The sequence below is a fragment of the Phyllostomus discolor genome, chromosome 7, assembly GCF_004126475.2.
Source record: "Phyllostomus discolor isolate MPI-MPIP mPhyDis1 chromosome 7, mPhyDis1.pri.v3, whole genome shotgun sequence".
Lineage (NCBI taxonomy): Eukaryota > Metazoa > Chordata > Mammalia > Chiroptera > Phyllostomidae > Phyllostomus > Phyllostomus discolor.
Window position 1 is genome coordinate 33005962 of NC_040909.2, and position 17508 is coordinate 33023469.

The following is a 17508-nucleotide window of genomic DNA, read 5'->3' on the forward strand; positions in this document are numbered from 1 at the left end:
TCAACTCATGGCTTATTGCCCATGGCCCAGACAACTGGTTAGGAGAATGGTAACTAAAAGATTGGACAATTAAGAGATCCTTCACATGGGGAAAATAATTATGGCAGAAGTTTACTGCTTAGGAAGAAAAACATATATATCCTTCATGTGGATACTCATGGAAAATAACTTAAAACAAAACAAAACAAAACAAAAAACCTAACCCATAAATGGAACTCTAGTGACTGTTGTCAATGTCCTCAAATTATCCGGATACATTTAACCAAGGACTGAGACTTGCCAGGGTCTGGACGATTAATCACATTAAACTCCTTACCCTGCAGTCCTGGGCAGGGATGATGCCACACTATTCATTAATAGCTACTTAGGCTAGAGTATTCTTATTTTGGTCATATTTTTGGATAACCCATGAGACTTCACTCTGACTGAGGAGCATCCTTCACTGCCTAAGCAAGAAAACAAGGGGGTTACTCTTGTGGAATATAATGCAATTTCCATGTATCGTATCAACAACATGTCACTGCAGCCACTGAGCAGATGAACAGCTGACTTAAGTAGCAAATAAAGAAAGGAAACAAAGACAGCCTGTTAGTGAATTTGTACCCCCCTCTAACTGGGGTTGTATGGCTGTTAATAAACACTGTACTCTAGTGCAAGAGAAACATGACACTGTGGCACATGTTGGGAAATACAGAGCTTGGATGAGGTGGGTGAAAGTGGAGCAGAAAGCTGTGTTTTTAGGCTGTGCCCATGAAATCACAATCTCAGTATACCAATTATTCTTTTTCTTTTTTCCTCTTGCAGTCCACATCTCTGGAGTGGCTTACAGATTCAGCTGCTATAGCATCCTGAACAGTGCCCCTTGACTCTTATCAGAATATTATGCTTCCCTTGGGTAGCCATTTTCTGGGATACTATAAGGATGGGGGATAAAACCAAGGAGTACTAGGGTGCTAGGGCCCTTCTAGTGGTTCTAGGACCAACTGATCCTTCCAATCAGGTGGATGATGTAGTTTGTGCAAGATGTGACCTCCTTTCCTGGACTGGGCAACTGAAACCAAAACACCTGTGTCAAGGAACATGAGCACTGGGGGCCCACAGAGGTAGTAGCATCAAGATTGGGACAGTTTGGGGTATAATACCAAGGCAATGAGATCCATGAGTAGTAGATGAGACATCCCTGGCCTCAGGAGGTTCATGGAATGAGAGGGGAGTGGAACATTCATCTTTCCTCTTTTCATTCACATAGAAGTTTCTGCTGTGCTTAGTACAACACCCTGACAAGTATCAGTAGAGCTGTAGTGAGGAGAGACAAACTGATGCTACTCAGACTTTCCTCAAGCTATGAGGTCTGTCTGGAAAAAGTCTAGCCATTATTAACACAACAAGAACTATTTGCATGTAACCTGGCAGCCAAGGGGAGTAGACTGGAATGTGCATGTGTGAACAACGATAATTTCATTGTACTAGTCAGTGGGGTGGTGCGTGTTGTAGAGTGATCATGTGTACCGTGTGGTCATCACATTCAAAATGGCCGTGTGAGTAGAGCAACAAATCTGCATCAGATTTTGTGTTAAGCTTGAACATTCCTCTATGGAAACTACTGGGATGATTCAGAAGGTTACAGCTATGGGCAACTGGTGATTAGAGGCTTTATCACGACAATGTGCCCACTGGTGCATCAGATCTTGTGTAGTTTTTTCCCAAAACATCAAAAACCTAAGTGACTCAGTCCCCTTACAACCCAGATTCAGCACCCTGTGACTTCTGGCTTTTCCCAAAACTAAAATCACCTTTAAAAGGGAAGAGATTTCAGACCGTCAATGAGAGTCAAGATAATATGACAGGGCACCTAATAGTGACTGGGAGAACTGTGCGAGGTCCCAAAGTGCCTATTTTGAAGGACACTGAGACATCATTGTCCTATGTACAATGTTTCTTGTATCTTCTTCAATAAATGTCTCTTATTTTTCATATTACAAGGCCAGATACTTTCTGGACAGACCTCGTATCCCTCAAATTGCTGAACAAGTTTTTTGATACAGGTCCAGAAGCAGGCATTCTCTAAAGTTCCCCCCTTTAATATTACCTATAATGTGCTAGAAAAATACCTCTGTACCAGAATGGTTATTACTGATCTGTGTATTGACATTTAGAACTTGGTGTGTGCAACTTTTCTCTGTCTGCAACCATGTGGCAAAACCAAGCTGAGACTGTATATGACTGGACTGGTCAGCATTATGAGAACAAATCCCTAACAGGTGTCACCTGCACTCGTATTGGTTATGTATTTCTCTGCAGACCCCAATGTGCAACAGAGTATCTGCCTCCAAGGGAATCATCTGTTGTCTCAAGAATTATGGGATTCACTGCCCATGTGAGCAACTGCAGAGAGGGCTTGAAAGGATTCACTTTGCTAACACTATAGGGCAACTCACAGTACCCTTCTGGGAAGACAAACCAACCACTGGTTTCATTCTATTGTCCAAATTCTAATATCAGGTGTTAAGTACACAGACACTAGAAAAAAAGAGTCTTTAACCACGGCAGAACAGCTAAGATCACTGCCTGGCCATGTAGGAGACCATTCTGTGTGGCCTGGGCCCAGCTCCCACTTAAAGATGCACAAGACCCACAGCCACGGATAGGTTATCCCAAGGGGAACCAGGCCTACAATGTGCCTCGGCTGCTTTGAGTCTTGTTCTTGCTAAAAAACTCCCTCACACAAATTGAGGACATTTACTGCAAAGTAACTTCCTAAAATCCATGCTAAACCTTCCAAGGATGAGTGTAACAGGTTCAACCACTTTTCCCTTTGCATTTGCAAATATCCCTCTTCCGTGATGTGATTGGCATGCACTGGCTCCTCTGTTTTCTGTAAAAGGTAACCACCTAAAGTGAACCTGTGCATAGTAAATGAGGACCATCATGTAAGGTGCTGAGAAACCCAATAAAGGCCAGTCACGGCAGGGGGCAAGGCTTTTGCTCTCCTTGAGAGAAAAGCCATGCTGTCCCTTTTCCTCCACGGGACTCGGTAGTCCATGTGCATGTCTCATTTCATCCATAATGACGCAGACACTGCAGGCTGGTGTCTGCATCATGGCCATCCAACACCAATAAGAGAAACTACGCTCACCAGTCAAAGTAGTGGTGGAAAATCAAATAGCCCCCAATTATCCACTGGCAGAACAGGGTAACATCTGTGTTATTACCAGCATTTCTTTCTGCAATCTATGTCAAAAGTTTGAGGAACTTAAAAACTGAGCTGGTGAATATCCATGCTTAGGTGGGATGGTTATCAGCTATACAGTCTCAGCACCCCCTTCCCTCACTTTTTGCCCTCTTCAGTTGGCTTAATCCAGGCACTTGAGGTTCTTGATTGAAGACCATTTTCCAGGGAGGCCTGACTGTCCTCATGGACCTGGTTCTCCTAATTACCCTTATAAAGTGTTGCCTCTAGATCACACAACGGCAATCTCATGAGCAATCCATGTCCACATAGGTTGTTCGGGAATCCAAGCAGACCCAATTCCACAGGATTTGATATACTTCATCTGTTATTTTAGTCGCCAAGCAGGAGTCGGGAGTGAACTGTTGATAAAAACAGTCTCCTACATGAATGAAGTCTTTTGACATCCCCTACCCCACATAAAAATGGGCCCTGGGCCTGGAACACTCCTTAGCAAGAGAAAGAGTCATCAGGGCTTATACTGGGTTTATCATCTTGTATGGGAATACTTTTCCTCTTTCAGACTCAATGTATGTTATCCTGTTCTGTTTCAGCTTGTGTTTCATATGTCACCTAGTCAACCTCACTGTTAAATCTGTCCCCTGAGGAAAGAGGACAGCATCTTTAGTCCTGTGTCACAAAGGGGGTACCTGCAGGTCAAGTGCTCTGTGTTGACTGCTGAGAGGGATGGCTGGAGATGATGGAATGACACCCACTACTGAAACTGATCTTGCTTTGTCCCTCTTCTGTGTGAGTAAAGAAAGCACTGTTCCATTCAGTGCTTCACTGGGTTGTGTTTTCTGTGGCAGTCCCAATATCAAGATGTAGTGGGCGGAAGCGTTAGAACGTCTACTTCTGGTGACAGGTAATAGATATCATTTGCATTATATATACAGAAAGGTTTTGGGTGAATTTAGGAGGAATAGAATATGAAAGGATTCAACACAAAGAAGAGGAAATGAGGTAGACTGAATAGATGCTACCAAAGCACTAAAGAAATGTTGATATGAGAAATCAAGCATATAAAGAAAGCAGAAGAATTTTACACATACGCTAGAAACAGTACAGAGAACCACTGACAAACTGGAAAGGATAAAAGCAATCTAGTGTCATGAGCGTAAGTATACAAAGACATTAAGATACTTAGCCCAGAACACAGAGATTATTTTATCTGCTTATAAATTAGATGCATCATTCTATGTTACCCGTAATGACAGAACTGAAACAACTCGGTATAAAATTTAGAAGTAAATTTTGATCAACAGAAAGACAATCTCTAATAACTACTTTACTTGTTGGAGATTTTCTTTCCATTGACTAAAACTTATACTATAAAACTTATATAAATTGGCAAGGTTGAAAAGCAGTTTGTCTTATTTAGGAGGGTAGACTAGGTTATAAATTCTAAAATTAATACATTACACACCCTAATACAATATTATATGTCAATTTCACCTCAATAAAACTAAAACAAATGCAATTGATAATTAAAATGTAACCTTAAAAAAAAGGAATTGTTTTATCAACTCATTTGAAAAGGCACAGAATGAGTCTGAAGGCAGAAGCCATATCCTATAAAATGAGCTGTTTCAACCAGACTAGAAGGAGAGAAAGCAAATGACTATGCTTCTCAGAGAAAAAAAGTACAAGATTAGAGTAGGAATAATAAAAACAAAAGTTTAGAAGGAATTATTTAATATTTACACCAAGTTTTAGAAGAGATTTATCAAGTTTTGGATGAATGGGGTTACATACTAAACCTGACAAGCTCAGGGGAGGCCTGTGTGATGGCCTTACAAACTCAGAGAACTAAAGTAATCACATAGAGTGATCTAAAATCAAAAACTTTCAAACTAAAAGCAGGTGATGGTGGGCAGTCATGTGACAGGACAGAATCATCCTTGATACAAGTTAATACTTACCTTAATTGAGCCTGACCATTGTCTTTTTTGCACTTAAGGTATCATACCTTTGGAATGTCAAATTTCCCTTTTCTGGACCTCTCAAAGCACAGGCACTGCACCAGAGGGAGAAGGCAAATCCCCTCATCATTACTGTTATTGTGTTAATTACTGACTGTTAACTATCCTGTACCAACCCATATAAAAGAAGTAGATGTCTATCATTTTACTTTTTATCCAATCCCAGGTATCTCCCACTTTGCTTTCTCATGCCTCCCTAAATTATCGCCACTAGATTTCATGTAACCAACTTAGTCTTCTCTTTTGATCACAATGCGTATAATAAGATGCAAAACTGCCATTTCCAGAAACATTTCTCAATCCAGTGATGACAATTCTGGCAACTGTCATCAGTTTGTCTCAAATAAACTTATAAAAATTATTACAGGTTTGAATGTTCCTTAATTTGACAAAATCATTCTACTGAAAACATGATATAAGAGAATTTCCTTTATTGACAGAGGATTTCTACACTTTATTGGTTTTAAAATGATAGTTCTTTATTTTTTTTTGATAAATTACATCAAATTGGTACTACTCCCAGAATTTGTGGTCATACATAAATTCTGTTAAAACTGGTGATTGTTATTTATGTTCAGTAAATACTCTAGTAGGGAGGTGGAGGGAGTAGGAAAACTGGTATGGTAGCAGTGAGGATTAAAAGTTAAGGACTTTAAATTTACTCCTTCTAAACAGTTTGTCTTGTTGGATTTAACAGTATGTGTAAGTGTAAGGACAAACTGTGTAATTCTACATTCTCTCACACTGTAGTGAAACTTCACTGGATAAACCTGACATAAGCCATTTTTTTTTTTAAAGAGTTGATTTATTCTAGAGAAAGAGGAAGGGAGAGAAAAAGAGAAAAACATCAACTGGCTGCTTCTGGCATGGCCCAACACCCAACCTGGGACCTGGTACACAACCCAGGCATGTGCCCTGACTGGGAATCAAACTGGCAACTGTTTGGATCCCAGGCTGGCACTCAACCTGCCAAGCCACACCAGCCAGGGAGACATTAGGCTTTGATGGGAAGGTTCCCAATTACACAAGATCATTAAACGAAGAAAATACAGCATCAAGCTTGGGATGTATTAGTGTACAGAAAATAATTTGAATTTGCTAGGAATGATAAAAATGCAGGAAAAAAATTCATTATGTACTAACTGAATCTTCCCTGAAAAGAGGTAAGGAAGAACCCCTTTTAATCATCCATTAAAAATTAGCAAGTCTGGAGATGAGTAATCAACTTGAATGATTCCCTACACTCTGAACTCTTTCTCAGCAGCAAAAATGGCCTGTAAAATCATTTTGGGATCTTTTATTATAATTTATGCAATTTTGTGGCATTCAAAATACCTTTGATAATACTTTAAAAATTTAATCTTTGTTGTAATTTCCCCATTACCACTTAGTCCCCTTATATCTCCCCTACCCCCAGGAACCCCCAACACACTGTTGTGCATGACCCTGATGCCTCCTTTTTTGCTCAATGTTTCCTGCCTTTAACAAGCCCTCCAGCCCTGCCACTAGCTGTCTCCATCTATGAGTCTGTCCCCATTGTCCTTGTTAGTTCAGTTTTTTTCTTTAGATTCCATACATGAGTGAAATGGTATTTGTTTTTCTCTGACTGGCTCATTTCACTTAGCATAATGTTCTCCAGGTCCATCCATACTGTTGCAAAGGGTAAAATTTTCTTTTTTATGGCTGAGTAGTATTTCACCGGGTAAATCTCCCATAGATGTTTTATACACTCATCTATTAATGAACACTTGGGCTGCTTCGATTACCTTGGCAATTGTAAATAATGCTGTAATGAACATGGGGTACTTATGTTCTTTCAAAATAGTGTTTTGGGTTCTGTTGGATATATTCCTAAAAATGGAACCACTAGGCGAAAAGGTAGATCCATTTTTAATTTTTTGAGATATCTCCATACTGCTTTCCACAGTTGGCTATACCAATCTGCATTCCCACAAGCAGTACACAAAAGGGTTTCCCTATCTCCACATCCTTGCCAGTACTTATTGTTTGTCAATTTATTGATGATAGCCATTCTGACAGGTGTGAGATGGTATCTCATTGAGGTTTTAATGTGCATTTCTCTGATGATTACTGATAATGAGCATCGTTTCATATGTCTATTGGCCATCTGTATGTCCTCTTTGGAGAAGTGTCTACTCAGGTCCTTTGCCCATTTTCAGTTGGGTTGGTTGTTTTTTTCATGTTGAGTTTTGTGCTTTATAAATTTTGGATATTACCCCTTATCAGATGTACTGGCGAACACATTCTCCCATTCTGTGTGTTGTCTCTTTATTTTGTTGAGGATTTCCTTTGCTGTGCAAAAACTAGTTTGATGTAGTTCAATTTGTTTATTTTTTCTTTTGTTTCCATTGCCTGGGGAGATTTATCCAATACAATAAATATTGCTATCATCAATGTCTGAGATTTTAGTGCCTATTTTTTCTTCTAGGATTTTTATGGTTTCCGATCTGACATTTAAGTCTTTGATCATCGCTTCTCGGCCTTTTGGCTAAGATCAAGTGAAGTCTTTGATCCATTTTAAATTTATTCTTGTGTGGGGGGGGGAGCGGAAGAAGGTGGTCTAGCCTAATTTTTCTGAACTTATCTGTCCTATTTTCCCAACATCATTTATTGAATAAACTATTTTTACTCAAAGATTTTATTTATTTATTTTTAGAAAGAGGGGAAGGCAGGAAATAAGAGAGGGAGAGAAACATCTATGTGTAAAAGATACACCCCTGGTCCTCAACCCAGGCATGTACTTTGATCAGGAATCAAACCAGCAACATTTCAGCTTGCAGGCCAACACTCAATCCACTGAACCACACTGGCCAGGGATGAATATAAACAATTTTTAGCCCATTGTGTGTTTGCTTCCTCAGTCAAATATTAATTGACTATAAAGGTGTGGATTTATTTCTGGGCTCCCTATTCTGTTTTATTGATCTATGTGTCTGTTCTTATGTCAGTGCCATGCTCTTTTGATTACAATGGCTTTGTTGTATAGTTTCACATTACGTAGTGTGATTCCTCCAAGTCTGTTCTTCTTTCTCAGGTTCGCTGTTGCTATGCAGGGCCTTTGGTGGTTCAATATAAATTTTTGAAGTATTTGTTCTAGTTCTGTGAAATATGTTATTGGAATCTTGAAAGGACTTGTGTTGAATCTATAGATTGCTTTGGGTAGTATGGACATTTATTGATGTTAATTCTTCCTATCCATGAACATGGTATGTGCTTCTACTCTTTGTATTTTCTTTAATTTCTTTCTTCAGTGTCGTTAATTTTCTCTGTATAGGTCTTTTATATACTTGGTTAGGTTTATTCCTAGGTATTTTAATTTTTGTAAAGCAATTATGAATGGGATTGTTTTTTCAATTTCCCCTTCTGTTAGTTCTGCTATCCAAACATAAAAATGCAACGGACTTATATTTAAGTCTCATATCCACCTTGAATTTATTTTTGTTTATAGTATAAGTTGATGATTGAGTTTCTTTTTTCTGCATGTAGTTGTCCAGATGTCCCTACACCATTTGTTGAAGAGGCTATTTTTACTTCATTTTATGCTTCTGCCCTCTTTGTCGAATATTAATTGACTCTACACAGCAGAAAGAAAGAAGCTACTACCCTTCACAACAGCATGGATGGAACTGGAGAGAATTATACTAACTGAAATAAGCCAGGCAGTGAAAGACAAATACCATATGATCTCACCTGTAAGTGGAACCTAATGAACAAACTAACAAGAAAGCAAAATATAACCAGAGACATTGAAATAAAGAATAAACTGCCCTGGTTGGTGCAGCTCAGTGGACTGAGCATGGGCCTGTGAGCCAAAGGGTCACCGGTTTGATTCCCAGTCAGGGCACATACCAGTGGGGGACACACGAGAGGCAACCACACACTGATGTTTCTCTCCTTCTCTTTTTCCCTCCTTTCCCCTCTCTAAAAATAAATAAAATCTTAAAAAAAAAAAAGAGAATAAACTGCCTAACAAAAGGAGGGGGGAGATAAATAATGGGGGAAAATAGGGGAAAGGCTTATTCAAGGAACATGTATAAAGGACACATAGAGAAAGCCAAAGGGGTTAGGTTGAAGGGTGGGAGGCTGGGATGGGTGGGGTGAAAACGGAGACAACTGTACTTTAACAACAATAAAAAAAGTCTAATTTGTCAATCAAAAAAATGCAACTGATTTCTGGATATCCATTTTGTATCCTACTACTTTTCTGAATTCATTTATCAGTTCTAGTAGTTTCTTGGTGGAATGTTTGAGGTTCTCAATGTACAGTATAATGTCATCTGCAAAGACAGTTTTATTTCTTCCTTTCCAATTTGTGTGTCTTTTATTTCTTCTCTGTTTGCTGTGGCTAGCACTTCCAGTACTATGTTGAACCAAAGAGGTAAAAACAGACATCACTGTCCTGTTCCTAATCTTAAGGGGAAGACTTGCAGTTTTTGCCTATTGAGTATGATGCTTGTAGTGGGTCTGTCACATGTGGCCTTTATTATATTTAGGTATGTTCCCTCTATTACCACTATGTTGAGAGTTTATTTATTTTTTATAATAAATGGCTGCTGGATTTTATCAAATGCTTTTTCTGCATTTATTGATATGATCATGTAGTTTTTATCCTTCATTTTGTGTATGTGGTGAATACCACTTATTGATTTGATTTTGTTTTATGAACCTTGCATTCTCAGAAAAAATTCCACTTGATCATGTTGTATGATCTCTTTGATACATTGCTATATATTCAGTTTGCTAATGTTTTGTCGAGGATTTTAGCATCTATGTTCATCAGGGATAGTGGCCTATTGGATAACCTGGTTCAAATTGACATATTCCTAGAAACAGACAATCTTCCAAAGCTAAATCAGGAAGAATTAGAGAAATTTCAATAAACTGATTTACACACAGTGAAACTGAAACACTAATGAAAATACTACCAACAAACAAAAGCCCTGGACTGGATGGCTACACAGCCATCCACTGAATTTTACCAAACATTCTGAAAACTCTCCTCAAACTATTTCATAAAATTCAAGAGGGGAGAACACCCCCAAACTCATTTTATAAGGCCAGCATTATCCTAATTCTAAAACCAGAGAAAGACACTTCAAAGAAAGAAAATCTTTAATATAAATACTTTAAAAAGTAAATCCTCTGTAAGTTGATAATAGTAAGATAAATAAAGTCTTATAATATTACCAAATTTGCCTTAAAAATTTAAGAATATAATTGAATTAAAAATAAAAAGTCTTTTAATAGCTGTGACAAATTTCAACAACTGAAATAATGAACTATAACTGTGGTAGGCAGTTAGATAGACATAAGTGGAACAAGGACGATAGGTCAGGTACAAAAGGTCATCAGGGAGGAAAGCCATGGGTACTTAGTGAAAGGATAAAGCTGGCACCATTTGCTACTGCGGTGCCATTTGTTCAGCAGGACTTTGACCTTATTAAACATGAATGTCATTTTTACTCTTCTGAGTTTATATCCCTAGGACTGGAAATTACTGGAAAGCAAGATCAGAGAAGATGACTAACCACCCCCTAGGTGAACAGGCAAAAGATAATACTGGAGCAAGTTACAGCTTATGCAAAATCAACCAAAACCTCTCATGTTACAATGCCCCCAAAAGCCCAGGGGACACACAACAGCACCCCCTCACCTTTTAAAATCCAATTATAATCCAATACAAGCTCAAAGTTCCCACCTCTCAATGCTGATATATCTCTCCATACCATGCCCCTTTCCACTCTTGGAAAATGAGTCAAAACTCTTTTCTCTGCATTTTCTTTTCTTTGTGAATTCTTTCACAGCCTGCTTTAAGTTAGACCAACTAACACTTAGCAAAGGGGAAAACTGGGAAAACAAGGATCTTGACTCCAGGGTAATCGTTCCTCCCGTAGGATATCACTGGTCATGTGGTTTAGACCCCCCGACCTTTAATATCACTGGTCATGTTGTTGGGACCTTCCCCTAACATGTTGCTGGTCATGCAGTAGACTCCCCATTGAAGGAGGAACAATGAGCCAAAGAGTGGCTTCATGCAACTCTCATTTGGACTCTTGCATTACCACTCTTTTAAGCATTAACACCTAGGGATAACATCTAGGCCTATGTTCTGTTTCAGCTCCAGGCCCAGTATAGCACCAAAACTAGACAAGTGATGTCATGGCTGACATCAGGGACCCCTGCCCTGATGCTGACCAAACAGTAGAGACCACAATGCTGAAGGGACATATCTGGAAAACTGATGAACATTCTACTGGGTACTCCCCTGAGACCTCCAGATAAAGACACTCAAGAGAACCCAGTGCTGCTCAAGAGCAACTCAAGAGCAACACCCAGTGCTGCTCTCCCTTCCAGGAGCACAATCATGCCTTTCCCTCCCCCCTCAGGCAAGTTACCTTTATCTTTCTCTCTCCAAAGATCCAAGGGCTCCTATTTTGCCTCTGTAACTTGTTTCCTGAGCCCACTCTACCACTAACTTTTACCAAAAGTTAGTGGCTTTCTAAATAAACTAACTTTCTTAACCAGAACTCAAGTACCAAGGTACCTGAACCAACGTCTAACTCTACTGGTCTAGCACCTGGTGCCATTATTGCTGCCAACGTAATAATCTAAATTGTAGCCATGGCCACTGTGGCTCAGTGTACTGAGTGCCGACCTGTGTACCAAAGGATCCTAGGTTGGATTTCCAATCAGGGTACAAGTCTGGGTTGCGGGCCAGGTCCCCAGTAGAGGGCATGCAAGAGGCAACCACGAATTGATGTTTTTCTCACTCTGTCTCCTTTGTTTAAAAATAAATAAATCAAATCTTTAAAAAATAAATTGTAATAGATCTGTATCTGTGAACAACTGGCAGTTCAAGTTACAGAATATGAGGTAGTTTATTATAAAAATTCCAATAACTTATCACTCCTCTTGAGGATTATTTATTTAGGACTCAGTAACATGGAATTAGTTTTAAAGTCAGAATCTCTTCAAATACAAATATCATATCTTTTTAGTCAAATATCTTCGAGTCTAACAAATCTATTCATCTCTTGAGAACAAACACTCTACTGTGACATGAGCCTAAAATGTTCAAAACCAGAAAGCTTACTGTTTCTATTTTAAGAAAAATAAAGAATGTCCTCTGATTCCAAACTAGAAAAAGTTTATAATTAGTTTCTTGGGATAATACGTTCTCTTAAAATTTTATATGTATCGGACTGTCCATTTTTTTTAAAGACATTACTACTTGATAAGAAGGGTTTTCACACATGGGCTGATGTCTCATACGTCAATCATCGTGTCCCTCAGGTGTATAAGTTATTTTGCTGCATCACTTTAGATTCCCATACTATTAAAAATATTGTCTAGTAATAAGACAAACATAGCATACTACATATCAAAGCCTGGAACATAGCTTACCCTGTCATGAAGAGTCCAACCCACATATTTTAGGTAACTGTCATTTAGGAAGGCATCACTATACATTTTCATCCATACTCCAATTTCTTCAATACAAATGGCTCTAATCTCAGCAATAGCATCACTAGAGGAGGAAGAAAATAAAAAAACAAATAACAAATTAATATGAAAAGGTAGAATGCATTTCATACTCATTTTCAGCAAGCAATAAATATTAAGATTATTTCTGACACCTAAGATGGCAGCTTTACTCTAGGCAGCATGATTCTCGGCTTCTGTGAAGAGGAGGAAAACTCAGGGATCAGTGGAGGAACAGAGCAAGTGGCCTAGGTTACCAAAACATTTTTGAAAACAGGACATCAAAAATTATTGCGATCATTGAAAAACCAGATGATAAGGAGACTGCTTCAGGACAAAAGGGACCCAGGGATCAGCGTGGGGACCAGGGGGTTGCAGTCCCCAGGCCCGGTGCTCCCGGGTCTGCCTCAGGGCACCCGGGAGAGGGGAGTCGCTGCTCCCTCCCTGGAATACGGGGGTTGAGCAACACCAGGGGAGACCTTGTTGCTTGAATTCACAGAGAGGCCAGTTGGACTGAGGGGAAAAATCACCCAGGGACTGTGAACACCCACCCAGAGCCCTGGGAGAAGTGAGTGCCTCCAGCCGGCATGACCAGGTGTGGTCTGGAAGAGCACCCACACCCCTAACACGGTGAGAGTGTGGATCGGTGGAAAACCCAGACATCGCAGCAACCATCAAGGAAAGGGTGCGGGCGTTCTCAGGTTTCTGGAACCTGTGGTGCTGAACTGTGGAAGCGCATGCTCCATTGGGAATCCTAATTCTCGCGCTGTGAACCTGGAAGGGACGCGGCGCTTAGTGCATTCCTAGAGGCTGAAACTCAAAAATTTGGTGGATGGACATGCCCTTTTACGATCCTCAGAGATGGCACAGTGAATCCCAAAATGTCGCGGGTGCTTCCTGAGATCACAGAGCTGGAACCCTGCGGGGACCCCGGAGACCAGGAGAATGAGGCAGTGAGGTCCAGAGAGCAAGCTTGCTCGGGAGCGCCCAGGGTCCTATAGGGGAAAGTCAGATTGGCCTTGGGGATAGCACCTGAGAGACTTAGATTTGGCTGGGAAGAGTGATAAGTATTTCAAACGTCCCTCAGCCAGCTGAACCCAGCAAGATCAGAAAAACTGGTCTGGCCTGTTAGAAACCAACAAGAGATTGTTTTGTTTTGTTGTTTTGTTTTGTTTTGTTTGGCTGTTGTTGGTTGATTGATTTTATCTTGTGTTTTAAGTGACATTTTATTTTTCAATTCTTCTTATTATATTTCTCAATCCCTTATGTTTCTCTTCCATTCATCCTAGTATTATTCCTTCCACTCCAAATTTATCTCTCCTGCACTCCAGTATCTGCTCCCCCCCACTTTTTTTTTGATCTTGCAAGTTACTGCTAATTTGTATTATCTTTTTCTCACTTTTCTGACATTTTTTATTTTAATAGTATTTTGCTATTCTTTTTCTTTCTGTATAATCTTTTTTGCTTGGCTGGTTATACTGTCATTTGATAGGTTCCCCCGGTATCTCAGCCACAGTCTGCTGATAATTTACTACCCTTCACGTGTTCCATTAATACACCTCTCAAGGTTCTATACTCCTTATTCTGGTTATCTAGATCTCATCGATTATGCCAAAACACTGTTGCTTTACTATTACTGTAAATAAGACCTACTCCATACAATTGTAAATACTACTCAACACCCCTACCTGATCTCAGCCCACATTGCAATTTCTTGAACTATACTATTGTCTCTATTCTTTTACACACTACTCCTACTTACTAATCTTTATTCCAACCCTACCTTAGAATCTGACCTCCCACAGCCTCACAGCTTGCTAGATCCAACTAACAATCCTTTCGTCCCCAGTAAGAGTCTTACCTTCTTTCCATCCTTTCTAAAACGTGGATAGTGTGGTGGTGGGTCACGTTGAACACTATAAGGAGCCAAAGGATAACCCATCTATTCTCTACTGACTGCTAATGTAAATATCATAGTATACTGTCTTGCTGTCTTAAACCATTTTGCCTTACTCCTCCAACTGATCACAAAAAAAAAGTAGGGGGAAGTTGTGAACACCAGGATACACGAAGGAGACTGCACCACTGAATGTCACAAGTATCCTACCACAGAAGTTCACACCATAATTACAGGGAACCAGAACAGATCAATTTAAGAAACAGAGGTTAACGAGAAGAAACACACAAACAATGAGAAAACAAAGAAAAAATCCCCAAGTGAAGGGAAAGGAGGAAGCCTCAGGAAAAATGCTAAATGAAATAGAGGCAACTCAACTATCAGATAGTGAGTTGAAAACAATGATTATCAGGAAGTTCAATGAACTCACAATGAGCTATCAGAAACTAGAGGGAAGCTACAACAATCTCAGTGCAAACTATATAAACATGAAAAAGGAAATAGAAACTCTCAACATGGGCCAAGAGGAAATGAAGAATGCCATTTCTGAACTGAGGAACACAGTAGAAGAAATGAAAAGCAGGATTGATGAAACAGAAGATCGGAGTAGCGAGCTAGAGGACAAAGTAGAAGAAACACCCAGAAAGAGCAAGAAAAGGAAAAGAGGCTCAGAAGAATGAAGAGGGATTAAGAGAAATGCAAGACAATATGAAACGTAATAATATACGTATAATAGGGATACCAGAAGGAGAAGAAGAAGAGCAAGGGATCGAAAACCTAGTTGAAAAAGTAATGAAGGAAAACTTCCCTAATTTGATGAGAGAAAAAGCCACACAAATCCAGGAAACACAGAGAGTCCCAATCAAGAGGAACCCAAAGAGGCCCACGTCAAGACACCTCATAATTAAAATGGGAAAACTTCAAGACAAAGAGAGAATTTTAAAGGCAGCAAGGGAGAAACAGGAAATAACATACAGGGGAGCACCAATAAGGCTAACAGCTAACTTCTCAATGGAAACACTTCAAGCCAGAAGAAAATGGCAAGAAATACTCCAGGTAATGAGAACCAGAGGGCTGCAACCAGGGCTACTATATCCAGCAAGGCTCTCAATCAAGACAGAAGGCCAAATTAGAAGCTTCTCAGACAAAAGACTAAAAGAACACACCTCCACCAAACCAGCTCTGCAAGAGAATCTAAAGGGACTGCTTTAAGGAAAGGAAGGAAAAGACAGAGAGAGAGAGAGGTACACTCATACATAAAAGACAATGAATAAGTACTTATCAATAACCTTAAACATAAATGGATTAAATGCTCCAATCAAAAGACATAGAATAGCTGAATGGATAAGAAAAAATGACCCACATATATGCTGCCTACAAGAGACCCACCTCAGGATAAAAGACCTGCACAGGCTGAAAGTGAAGGGCTGGAAACAAATCTTCCAAGCAAATGGGCAGGAAAAACAAGCCGGGGTAGCAATACTCATATCAGACAAAATAGTCTTCCAAAAAAGGTCCATAAAGAGAGACCCAGAAGGTCACTTCATAATACTCAAGGGAAGAATCCATCAAGAAGACATAAATATTGTAAATATATATGCACCCAACATAGGAGCACCCAAATACATAAAAAAAATCTTAGAGGACTTCAAGAAAGATATGGATAGCAACACAATTACAGTGGGAGATTTTAACACCCCACTATCAAAAATGGACAGATCTTCTAAACAAAATATCAACAAAGATATTGTGGCACTGAACAATACCCTTGATGAAATGGACTTTACTGATATATACAGAGCCCTTCATCCAAAAGAAGCTAAATATACATTCCTTTCAAATGTACATGGAACATTCTCAAAGATAGACTACACGATAGGACACAAAACAAGCCTCAAGAATTTCAAGAAAACTGAAATCATACCAAGCATTCTCTCAGACCACAAGGGACTAAAGCTAGAAACCAACCCCAAGGGAAAAAACCCAAGCACTCAAAATCATGGAGAATAAATAGCATGCTATTAAACAATGAATGGGTCAAGAATGATATTAGGGAACAAATCAAAAGGTTTCTGGAAACAAATGAAAATGAACTCACAACAACCCAAAACTTATGGGACACAGCCAAGGCAGTCCTGAGAGGGGAGTTCATAGCGATACAGGTCCACCTAAAAAAGTGAGAAACATTCCAAACAAACAACCTAACCCTATGTCTACAAGAACTCGAGGAACAACAACAAAGGCAGCCCAGAGCAAGCAGAATGAAGGAAATAACCAAGATCAGAGCAGAATTAAATGACATAGAGACTAAATGCACAATTCTAAGGATAAATAAATCCAGGAGCTGGTTCTTTGAAAAGATAAACAAACTCAACAAGCTTTTAAGCAGTGTCATCAAGAAAAAAAGAGACAAGACTCAAATAAACACAATCAGAAATGAAAGAGGAGAGATTACAACTGATACCACAGAAATACAAAGGATTGTTAAGAAATTACTACAAAGAACTGTATGCCAAGAAATTTGAAAACCTAGGTGAAATGGAAAAATTTCTAGAAAAACATAATCTTCCAAAACTCAATGAAAAAGAAGCAGAAAGCCTGAACAGACCAATAACAGCAAAAGAAATTGAAGCAGTAATCAAAAAACTCCCAACACACAAAAGCCCTGGGCCAGATGATTTCACAGGAGAATTCTACAAAGCATTTAAGGAAGAGCTAACCCCTGTCCTTCACAGACTAGTCCAAAAAATCCAAAAAGAGGAGAGTCTCCCAAACTCTTTTTATGAGGCCAACATCATCCTAATTCCAAAACCAGATAAAGACACAACAAAGAAAGAAAACTTCAGGCCAATATCACTGATGAACATTGACGCTAAAATCCTCAACAAAATACTGGC

The 17508-nt window shown here is 39.4% G+C and overlaps 1 protein-coding gene and 1 pseudogene across 2 annotated transcripts in view; one reads left to right on the forward strand and one right to left on the reverse strand.

Annotated features, from left to right (window-relative positions):
• The window catches only part of STAG1 (stromal antigen 1), a 381447-nt gene that overhangs the window by 132813 nt on the left and 231126 nt on the right, over window positions 1-17508 (reverse strand). For both annotated transcript variants that reach the window (XM_028518410.2, XM_028518412.2), the window contains exon 10: window positions 12637-12760. In XM_028518410.2, coding sequence (XP_028374211.1) covers window positions 12637-12760 — 124 coding nt within the window. The remainder of the gene's footprint in view (window positions 1-12636; window positions 12761-17508) is intronic.
• On the forward strand, window positions 7701-7876 carry LOC114502229 (annotated as a pseudogene).